The 12035-nt window shown below is 38.3% G+C and overlaps 1 protein-coding gene across 1 annotated transcript; it reads left to right on the top strand.

Moving 5' to 3' along the window:
• Nucleotides 1-273: 273 nt before the first annotated feature.
• Nucleotides 274-2452, top strand: LOC134814004 (pentraxin fusion protein-like). The gene is made up of 6 exons (XM_063821962.1): nucleotides 274-373; nucleotides 722-855; nucleotides 1122-1238; nucleotides 1471-1567; nucleotides 1792-1853; nucleotides 2009-2452. Exons 1-6 carry the CDS (start codon nucleotides 307-309, stop codon nucleotides 2117-2119), a joined length of 588 nt encoding a protein of 195 aa, XP_063678032.1. The 5' UTR covers nucleotides 274-306; the 3' UTR covers nucleotides 2120-2452.
• Nucleotides 2453-12035: the final 9583 nt, after the last annotated feature.

Below are 12035 nucleotides of genomic sequence, written 5' to 3'. Positions count from 1 at the left end.
CTTAATACCCTTAGTTCATACTGAGCGGAGAATTAGTCAATTTGAACGCTTTTTATTCTAATAGTTATCATGCGTTGATTATGTACCAATTTCAGCCGTTGATTGATATTTTTCATTTTTTAACTTTCATACTAGTTCGAAGCCGTGGATTAATGTGACTTTTAAAGTTCAAGCGACTATTATACCATTGTCGTATCAAACTCCTTAGCTAAGATGTTATAACCGTACAAGCTTGCTAACCCAAAATATTGATCATCTGTTTTTGTTCCTATTAAAGCCGCAAAAAACTATATTTTTCAGGAAATCATGTTTCTAATACGTGTATTGCTATGTTGTGCAACATTATCGACTTTACATATCGTCCAGAGTGAAGGTTAGCAGTTAATCAGTCAAATTAAATTAGGTTAAAACATCGGCGTTAAAGTTGGGATGTGGTACAAATTTTTACATTTTCAGAGATTATGTGAACAGTTCACAACTACAACATCATTGATAAGTTATCAAAAACAAAAATCGCCATCACGTAATCACGGCTCAAAACAAATTTGCACCGCCTGATTCTGATTACTTTGCAAGTTCATGTACTCTGGCCATTCACTTTTCCAAGACATTTAAGAATCAAGACATTGGAGTATATTACGTGCGTGTTTTCTTGCACTTTTACATATCTAGTACAGTAATATATTTTACGTATCATCGTAATAGTTTTATGGCATTTCAGGGTCCTGCAAGAAGCTTCCGATAGAAAGTGGGCTAATGTCGTCAGTTTTTAAAAACTTGGACGCAGAATTAGCTTTAGACGGAGATATGGAGACCTTCTGTCACAGTGAATTAGAATCTGAACCTTTTATACTGGTAACCTTTTATATTTACTCATAACTAAGCAATTTTTTGCTCAATTTTTGTCCTGAACCGAATAAAAATTTGACAGGGTATTTTTGTTTTTAACACACCACATGACTCATGAGCAAGTCACGTATAACTAAAAGTAAAAAGCGCCGACAGGATTGTAAATTTTGTTTTTAATTTATCATGGCTCTTGTTAAAAGTTCTGGAGATAAGTTTATATCTTTATGGCTAGGATTCAGGCAGTATTTTTCGTTATGAAAAACACATTTCAGTTGATGTTTGAAAATAGCCGCGTCGGTGATGTTAAGATAAAGAATGTTCAAGAAGACTGTTGCTGGGATCAACTGAACGGAGCCGAAGTTTCCGTTTTAAACGACGATATGGACGCGGTAAAATTGAATCAGATTATTGCTTTATCTTGCAAGTTTATAACCTACCAACTTAATATTAAGTTTTTCTGCAGTTCCTGGCCTGTAATAAAATAGCAGTTTCGTTAGAATGAGCCAAATGACTTGGCAAAATACGCCTCAGAGCTTCAATTCCTCGACTTATCGGTTCTAATAATATTCATAATTAACTTAAAGATTCGGAATAACCACATTAAGACGCAATCATTTTCAGATTTTGTGTGGCTTGGTGAAAGTGGAAAAGACCGATAAATGCGTTACGGTTAATTGCAAAGGTGCAGTTGGAACGTATGTCAAAGTAGAAATACCAGGTATTTAAATTAAACACTGCGTGATAAATGATGATTCTTGAAATTAAAAAACACATAAATTCGATCAATCAAAAATCGACCATAGTTAAATTATTGCGTCTTTTGTGGTAGAGTTACGGGTTCTAAGCTGGGTATATTTCAAAATTTCCGAATGAACTTGACGAGGTATAGTAGCACTTTGGTAACCGTAATTTGCTACAGATTATTGATTCAACTTGTTTCAGGAGAAAAGTTTTTACACATTCGTGAAATTGAAGTTTTCAAGAAATGTCCCGCAGATGAAATGGTAAGCGCATTGGTAAAAAAAAAAATTACCAAATTATCACGTAATGTTAGGTAATTAGCGACAATTGAGATTCGCTATTTGCATTGCCTCTAATATTATAATAATATAAGTATAAGTACCCAATATGGTTAGTTGTACAAACTTTTTTATCACAGAAAGAGGAAGAGAAGAAGGAGGATGGTGGAGATGATAGATGTAGCAACGGTCTCTCATTCTGTGATGGAGTCTGCAAACATATCCACATGTGCGGCAAAAACTACGGATAAACGGAAAGAAGAACTTACTCACAGTCACTGCGATTATATTACCATCGATTTTTAAAATCTAACTGAAAACTGAGATATTAAAAAGAGTTGATCTATAATTCAGACCATTGGTTGATTTAATCATGCTTTGCCGGCCGGCCAAAGCAAAAAACAGAATGTCATATCTTGATGAAAAAAATGAACATGGTGTTTAGTCTAAAGTAGGATCAGTCAAATTCAGATTACTAATTTCTGTTGGTGTTTATAGTTATGCTTGAATGTTTTCTGCGATTAACTATTGCATTTGATTCAAATTGTAATGGTTTTTTTTAACTTTTCCATCGGATTGTGGAATCACCCTTTTTATTGTCAACTGAATGATTACAAAGTCTTCGCATCACATTACTTTAGATAAATTATAATAGATGATCGAATATGACTATGTATGAACAGTCAAGTCTCAACACATTTTTCCATCTCTGAGTCAATTCTTTATTTTTCTGAATCTTACACGGTACTTCATCCCTTGCTTTGGACACAGGAAAACCATCTAGTCTTGCTCATATTCTATCGTCTCATGAAAGCTGACGAGTGATGGATAACCACAAACTTGCTGATGATTCTGAGTTCTGTCTAGCCCTGCAGTATAATACCTATAAAACATGTGCTTACCTGCTAGACTCAGCCATCTAAAAGTTCTTTACCCTATCTTTATGGGCCTCGTGGTTTTTCCCTCCAGTCTCTGCGCAAATCGGACAGAACAAATCTTTGAATCCTATTGAACTCAGTAATTCTTTCGAGAGCATACCTGAAAATTCGGGGAGTAATTCTGGGAGTTTTTTCCAACCATGTTGGGTCGTAATAAATAATAATGCTTGAATCACAGTATCACAAATAATGATTAAACGTGTGCTTTTCAAAATGGTTCTGTTTGCAATTTGCAATTGCATACAAAAGGCTTCATTAATCATCCAATTATCAAGTTAAAGTTTATAGTATAGGTAAGATCCCTCGTTTTCACTATTGTCGCCATAAAGCGTGAACGCTTTCAGCTAGGAACTCCGGAAATTTTCTAGACACATTTGGTTTGATAATTGAACTTGAAGTGCTTTCCCAAAATGTCAAGTTGATTGTTCACAACTAACGAACTAAGCCAAGTTATGACCAATACCATTTTAAGATCTTAAGATATTACAGATACGTGATCTGGCACTAAATCAGTGAGTCAGTTACATCTTTACTCAATCAATGGCCTGATTGGTTGGAGACCGCTTATAGCACAGCAACCAAATCGCTATATAACGCGATCGTCATCCCCCAACATGCTCGTTACCGCGCCTAATGAGGCTCATTATTGCACTCGAGAGAGTAGCTCCCGATGTTTCAAATAATTACCTGTCTTGTTAAGAGTCTTCAGATCCTGCCAGCTACCAATAAAAGTTTCGTTCACAAATATCTGAGGTAGATCTCTGATGCCAGTAATCTTGAGCAGGTCTCTGTAGACTTTTCTGGCAGCTCTGGTGTTGTCGATAGTAACTTCTAGAGCTTCATCTTCTTTAATGTGATGTTTCGTCCGAACCTGTGGCAGGATGTCAGTGTATACATAGTGTATACATAGTGTATACATAGTGTATACATAGTGTATACATAGTGTATACATAGTGTATACATAGTGTATACATAGTGTATACATAGTGTATACATAGTGTATACTGTATACATAGTGTATACATAGTGTATACATAGTGTATACATAGTGTATACATAGTGTATACATAGTGTATACATAGTGTATACATAGTGTATACATAGTGTATACATATTACATAGTGTATATATACAATGTATACATAGTGTGTAGTCTGAGGGCCCCAGGTAAGATCAAATGTAGTGCAGATGGCGGAGACTGTAGAGGCAACTCCAGACCTCCTCCCCAGAACCCAGCCGAGCTATAAATTATTACTTTGGATGCTCTGTATTAATCAGATGGAAACTCATTTTAAGGATTTTTAGTTTACCTTTCGTATGAGATTAGAAGCTTTTTTACCGAGACGCTCTTTTTCTTTCATAAAAACAACTGCGCTGAACCTGAAGCAGAATATAGGCTGTGACTTGTGAGTTTATCAATGAATTGTAGGAATAATGATACAGATAACAGTAACGAGTCAGATATAATTACTATTAATTGCTAATTAATAACTAATAATAACTAATAATAATTACTAATTATCCAGCAATTCCACCTTTTTATCATCTCGTGAGCAAGGTTGATGTAGTGAGCGGAATGTTCGTCTACTTCTCCAGTCTCTATCATGTGGAACATGTTCTCAACCTGTAAATGGGAAAACACGTCAGAAGATATAAATAGAAAAGCATGTTCTCTGTAACTTTTTAAGTGAGAATAAGAAGTAACTATAAGTAAAAGTATAAGTATAAGTATAAGTATAAGTATAAGTAGAAGTAGAAGTAGAAGTAGAAGTAGAAGTAGAAGTAGAAGTAGAAGTAGAAGTAGAAGTAGAAGTAGAAGTAGAAGTAGAAGTAGAAGTAGAAGTAGAAGTAGAAGTAGAAGTAGAAGTAGAAGTAGAAGTAGAAGTAGAAGTAGAAGTAGAAGTAGAAGTAGAAGTAGAAGTAGAAGTAGAAGTAGAAGTAGAAGTAGAAGTAGAAGTAGAAGTAGAAGTAGAAGTAGAAGTAGAAGTAGAAGTAGACCTATAAGTAGAACTACAAGTAGAACTATCAGCTCGTTTACCTTAACTCACCCAATTGTGGACCCCCATCTGATCAATATCTGCTCTCTCAAACCTCCTTTCTCTGTGATTCCTGCCCGGAGGACGGTTCTGTAGTCCTGAACATTGATTAACGCGTTATATCTAACGCGTTACAATTAACGCGTGACTGTAGTCCTGGACATATGATTGTGAGCAGCTTTTAGTGCATTTCTGGCAAACAAACGGGGCTATCATAAACATGAGCAAACGGGGCAAATCGTAATTATTATCTTCTGATAAAAACTTTGTACGTACATTTAATTTGATAAGCATTAGGCATCTTTTGAATCCATTATCAAAATGATATTTCGTCCCAGATTGATCTGAGCAGCTTTCCCGAAAATAATGCAACTATAATTCAAATTTTGGATAACGAGTTATATCTAATGCATTTCGATTAACGCGTTGTATCCAACGCGTTTCAATTAACGTGCTGCAATAGAATCATACCTATTTCAAAAGGTGGTGGAACTCTAGCATCCTCCTCACTCTCCTCTTCACTAGAGCTGGAACCATCTAGAACTATTTGTATCGTCTTACCCTTTTTCTTACCCATTAGCTACGTGAGGTGAGCTGAACGCATAGAAATTAAAGAGCCACATTGTAGTCAAGTTAGGAACTACGGCAGGGTTGTTTCCTGTTTAGAAACCATGGGCTGACATTTTAAACTTACAGTTAGTGGTCGAGTTCGCATATTATGTAATCAGCCGAGGGGGAGGCGGATTTCCAAATGATTACGCTAGTGTAAATTTTAACACAATAGCTATGGCTATGTGTAAAACTGATTACGCCATTACGGAGGGGGGAGGTAAAAATTGTTCAAAAAGTGATTACGTAATTTGTGAACGACCCTTATAATCTGTGACAGTTATGTGCCTGTGATCGTGTGCCAATCAGTTCTCCAAACTTCACAGTCTCTTATCTTACAACTGAACTGAGAAACTTGATTACAAGCAACAGGAAATGTTTATGAGAGTTAACAACAACTCACTTGTAACTGGTGTTCCAGTACAGACAGCTCCTACACGCTTTCTTGAGGAGACTTTTGTTTGTGTCACGTGACTACAGTATTATCACGTGACCATAGGATTTCTGCACGTGCTCACATGTGTTGATTAACATAGTTGTCTCACGTGATTAGTGAGTTTGTGCAGGTGGCCGCTGTCTGCGAGACAGCAAGGTTGTATTGAATGTGTCATGTGACCACTGAAGAGATGGTTTGTAATTGACTGTAGTAATTGTATCATTTAATATTTTTTGTAGGTTTACAACCTACCTAACCAGGACGCACGCCGAGTTGGACTCGTCGACGGTGGAACAAATATTTTACGAGTATCACCCGTTAAAATATTTTGAGACTTGTTTTAAAGTAACTGACTTACCCTTACTGCTTTACTGGGTGGCGCTCAGCCTGTCATTCCGCCGAATTTCTATTATGTTTATGAACATAATAGCCTGGTAAAGTTTCCCAGGTAAACTAACCCCAACTTCAAAAGTTTCTAATGTGCACTGTAATTAAGTGTTTATTAGTATTAGTAATTAGTAATTATATTTATGTCACGTTACATTGTCATCCACATGTGGAAAATCCTGTATGGTTTCACATCCAACGACCTTGAAGTACAGTTCACAGTAAACCCAAGATTGGGTACCCTGGCTAAGGTTCCAGATGTCCGTACAAAAAGCTCATCAGACTCTATGAAACATCATTTAGTGTAATGGGTCCCAGACTCTGGAACTGTATACCTTGGCACAATATATACGTGCAGTCTCAAAGCATGATGGCTTCAGTATAACTATTATATATATTACTTATTATGTATTATCTTTTGATTGATGGTGATCATGTATACACACGACGTCTCTCAAGGTCTTTAGCAAATTAAGGGAGTAGCATGCCTTAATAATTGTAACAAATTTGTAGTGCTGTACAGTAATACTCCGTTAACTTTTTACTTCGGAGTTTGATAAAAAAGAAAAAGCCGCGGTAGATCGGGGTTTTAATTTTTTTACATTATGATTATGAATGTTAAGCCCTATTTGGGGGAAGGAAATGGCCGCGGTAAATCGGGGTTTTACTGTAATTAGTTGGTGATTGAACGCTGCTGGTCCACGCTGCCATTTCGCGGCAGATGCCACGATTTAACAAAAATCAGGTATCGCGACATCATCCTCATATAATGTATAATATCTTATTATAGTTATACTGGTTAGTAAAACTTAATTTATACTGTTTCTTATTATGGTTGCTGCAGTTTCCTGTGTTTTGTTTTTAAACGAAGCAACTAACTCTAAGTATTAAGTTAAAATTTAATTTTTAGGACCGAATTGACCGCGTTACGTTTTCGCACAGTCTTTAGTTTATACTTTTATGTATGTACTTATAGTGGTTCATGAGTATTACTATTATATCATACTCATGAACGGAGTCACAAACAGCTCTTAATCTAGTAAATCGGGCTGACCGGCCACGGGTTTGTTGTATGATCAAGAAGTTCTGTGATGATTTATATCCGTGACTTAGCAATAAAGGTATTCACTATTCACAAAACAATGACTGATAAGATTCATCAAGACTGCATGTGGGGTGCACTGTTACAAATTACGCCTGAGTCGTTTTATTTTTAATGTGACACGTATCGATCTTACGTTTTCTCCCTACAACTCGAACCCTCGACAACATGTTCATGATTTTATTTTCTGCTATAATTTCCCATGTCCATTCTGAGGGGGAGCAAAGTGCTCTCCGATTCGGACATACAGTCGAGGACTACATCCTGCTAGAAAGATGGTATAATGGATACATCAACATCACAGTTTTCTGTGTGCACTTGGGTCAAGAATAGATTTGATTCAAAATATCCAATAGTGCTGAACTACTATGATAATTACGAGATAGCTCTCGGCTCTCGGTATTTACAATTTCCCTGTAAGGCTATAGTATAATAATTATCATTACAAAAATGTACGGGCAGGGCCCCATAAAGGAGGAATTCATTTTATAACTTAAGAATAAAACAAAGTTTATCAGAAAGTCTTACAGGTGCATAAGCTTTATATAAAGTCAAAATGTCCACAGAAAAAAAATTAATAACCCCATTGTCACAGGATCAGAGTTTCAATAAAATCAATTATAAATAGTTACCAGGTTACCAGGTTACCAGGTTACCAGGTTACCAGGTTACCATGTTACCAGATTACCAGATTACCAGGTAACCAGGTTACCAGGTTACCGGGTTACCAGGTTACCAAAATGTCCACAGAAACAAAAATTTAATTTCCCAATGTCACAGAATCAGAGTCTCAATAAAATCAATCATAAATAGTCTCCACTCTACAAATCAAAAGGTATTTCATCTTAATAGTATTAATAATACAGAAAGTAATCTTTATTCGCTCTTATAAGTGGGTCAATCATACAATTTGATAGTTGGGGACGACGTGAGAGTCTCACTTCGTCCCCAACTATCAAAATATTAATACAGAAAGCTAACAATTCGGACATTCGATTGGTTTTAGTTGTCCTTCATAATCCATAGTCATTTCCATGGCAACAAGATCCCATTTGATGGTACCGGTAGTTAAAATACAAACTCAGCATTGATCTTTATCATCTTCTGTCATGGTAGAGTTGTCAACCTATAAACATAGTAAAGATAACTGCTTGTATCATAATTAGTCGCTCCAACGCAGTTTTACGGACCTTTACTGATAGTTGAAATTCGACATATGACGTCATCTAGCGTCATCTAGCGTCATCTAGCGTGAAATATCGCCAGATGATGATAGATGACGCTAGATGACGCTAGATGACGCTAGATGACGCCAATTAGCGACATTGTCGCTAAGTGCACGGCACCTTTCGAATGTCGCTATCTAGCGCTATCTAGCGCTATCTAGCGCTATCTAGCGCTATATGACGCTATATGACGCTATATGACGCTATATGACGCTAGATGACGCTAGATGACGCTAGATGACGCTAGATGACGCTAGATGACGCTAGATGACGCTAAGCACGCAGCACTGACGCCAGGCGACAGATAGCGCTATTTTCATAAAAATTCTAGGGACGACATCTAGCGTCATCTAGCGTCATATGTTGCCGCGACATCTGACGCTATCTGACGCCATCTAGCGATATCTGACGTCATCTGACGACATCTGTCGCGACGACATCTGACGCAGGCGACATCAAGCGCTGGATAGCGGGATAAGTCAGTTTACGACAGTTCACGCTATCTAGCGCTATATAGCGCCAGATAGCGCTATATAGCGTCAGATGTCGTTGCGACATATAGCGCTAGATAGCGTTAGATAGCGCTAAATAGCGTTAGATAGCGCTAAATAGCGAAGAATTTTCGGGTCGTGACAGTCCAGGCTATTTAGCGCTAGATGTCGCTATCTAGCGCTATATGTCGCTGCGTCAGATGTCGTCGCTACATATAGCACAAGATATCATATCCTATCACAGTAACAGTAATCCTAACTCTGTGTGTGTGTGTGTGTGTGTGTGTGTGTGTGTGTGTGTGTGTGTGTGTGTGTGTGTGTGTGTGTGTGTGTGTGTGTGTGTGTGTGTGTGTGTGTGTGTGTGTGTGTGTGTGTGTGTGTGTGTGTGTGTGTGTGTGTGTGTGTGTGTGTGTGTGTGTGTGTGTGTGTGTGTGTGTGTGTGTGTGTGTGTGTGTGTGTGTGTGTGTGTGTGTGTGTGTGTGTGTGTGTGTGTGTGTGTGTGTGTGTGTGTGTGTGTGTGTGTGTGTGTGTGTGTGTGTGTGTGTGTGTGTGTGTGTGTGTGTGTGTGTGTGTGTGTGTGTGTGTGTGTGTGTGTGTGTGTGTGTGTGTGTGTGTGTGTGTGTGTGTGTGTGTGTGTGTGCGTCTTCTATCATCATCTGGCGATATTTCACGCTAGATGACGCTAGATGACGCTAGATGACGTCATATGTCGAATTTCAACTATCAGTAAAGGTCCGCATTAACAACTATCAGGACCTAGGAGGTACCTGTAACATTGAGGCAGTTGTTTGTAGCATTAACAACTATCAGGACCTAGGAGGTACCTGTAACATTGAGGCAGTTGTTTGTAGCATTAACAACTATCAGGACCTAGGAGGTACCTGTAACATTGACGCAGTTTTTTGTAGCATTAACAACTATCAGGAGCTAGGAGGTACCTGTAACATTGAGGCAGTTGTTTGTAGCATTAACAACTATCAGGACATCCCCATCTTAATCTAATGACACTCCTTCACTCCTTTAATGTATTTATTAATAGTAGTGATATTAGGTGAGAGCGCTATGTACTATTGCATTACTTTTAGTATTACTATACTGCTACTTTAGTTATTCTAGTTTAGTATTCCTACTAGTTTAGACTTTAGAGCACTTACCAGTGACCGTTAGCTTTAAAAGCGTTCCAGGCATGTCTCATTTGCTGGTCCAGTGGAAGGTTCTTGTTAAACTGGTGACCTTTTGAGTAACCACTAATCTGAAAACACGAAGACAGTAACAACAAAATGTAACATTACTACTTATAGCGTTAAAAAATGTAACATAGCGTTACTTATATTAGTAGGAGGAAGCCTAGAGAAGAAAGCTTAACAAAACGAAAAGGTGTATTTTCAAAAGTCTGTCCCATTTTCAAATATGAAATTTTCTGAGCACAAATTTGACAGATTGGATGAAATTTTTGCCCAGAAACCAATTAGTCAGTTAATTGATGATGGTAAGAAACCAAATTGAGGTACTGGGAGTCAAAATCCCGAATAATATTGCAAAATCATATTGTCCCAATGTCTGTCTCATTTTCAGTTTTTGAAGATGACATTTTCAGGACCGAAATTTTACAGTTTTTGCTGATTTTTCAGCCGCAACCAATTAGTAAGTCAGCTATAGGTGGCATATGACACGATTGAGGTGCTGGCAGTTTGATTTGGGTCGGAGGAAGGACACAGCAGAAAGTTTAACAAAACGAAAAGTTGTATTTTCGAAGGTTTGTCCCATTTTCAAATATGAAATTTTCTGAACACTCATTTGACAGATTGGATGAAATTTTGGCCCAGAAACCATTTAGTAAGTTAATTGATGATAGTATGAAACCAAATTGAGGTATTGGGAGTCAAAATCCCGAATAAAATTGCAAAAACATATTGTCCCAATGTCTGTCCCATTTTCAGTTTTTGAAAATGAAATTTCCAGGACCGAAATTTTACAGTTTTGGCTGATTTTTTTCAGCTGCAACCAATTAGTAAGTTAACTATAGGTGGCATATGACACGATTTAGCTGGAAAATTGCAAACTCATATTGTCTCAGATGATTACAGAGAAATTATACTCAAAATTATACTCAGAACTTTTCGGCCGGGTGGTTTAGTTGTTACACGTTCGCCTCCCAAGCAGAAGGGCCGGATTCAAATCCGGTCGGATGCAAGTCGGCCAGTTATCAAACTGTTATTTGGTACAGCTTCGGCTGGTGATACACACGGCCAGGTAGCGCAGTTGGTTAGAACGCCTGTCTTACAATCGTTAGGTTGCGAGTTCGAATCCCACTGACTGCCTGGTCGTGGGGTGAGCGTCGTCGACGTTTAGCTAAGGATCATGAGTGGTCTATGCAGCCCCCCGGTCTACTCAGCCGAATACTCGAGAAATCGGGTGTGAGGGTTAAATGAGGAGCTGCACATTGCAGCAAAGTCTCGGGCGAAGAAAGTATGGTACACACTACCTTAACCGTCACTGGCCAAAAAGATCATTCGGCTTCCAGTAATTGGCTGGTTGCACTTGTGTAACAATGTGGCTGTTGGAATACACCGAAGTAAAATAAGTGTCTTGATAAAAAAAACTCTCTGGCTCGTAGGACTAACCCCCCTACAGCTAGTATAGTGCCTCGGCACAGAGTGGCTTAGGGTTAATGAAAAGGAGTTAAGCACCTCTGGCCATCCCAACACCGGGAGTGACCTAGCCTTGTACCTTGTATCACCGGGAGTGACCTAGCCTTGTAGCTTGTATCACCGGGAGCGACCTAGCCTTGTATCTTGTATCACCGGAAGTGACCTAGCCTTGTAGCTTGTATCACCGGGAGTGACCTAGCCTTGTATCTTGTATCACCGGGAGTGACCTAGCCTTGTATCTTGTATCACCGGGAGTGACCTAGCCTTGTAGCTTGTATCACCGGGAGTGAC

The sequence above is a fragment of the Bolinopsis microptera genome, chromosome 4 (assembly GCF_026151205.1).
Source record: "Bolinopsis microptera isolate Bmic1 chromosome 4, MBARI_Bmic_1.0, whole genome shotgun sequence".
Taxonomy (NCBI): domain Eukaryota; kingdom Metazoa; phylum Ctenophora; class Tentaculata; order Lobata; family Bolinopsidae; genus Bolinopsis; species Bolinopsis microptera.
The sequence above is the reverse complement of the archived record's forward strand: the minus strand, read 5'-3'. Positions and strand labels throughout refer to the sequence as shown.

Coding starts and splice junctions, on each gene's coding strand:
- LOC134814004 (XM_063821962.1), top strand. CDS start 307: ATGTTTCTAATACGTGTATTGCTATGTTGTGCAACATTATCGACTTTA. Junction 856..1,121: donor AATCTGAACCTTTTATACTG/GTAACCTTTTAT, acceptor AACACATTTCAG/TTGATGTTTGAAAATAGCCG. Junction 1,239..1,470: donor TAAACGACGATATGGACGCG/GTAAAATTGAAT, acceptor AATCATTTTCAG/ATTTTGTGTGGCTTGGTGAA.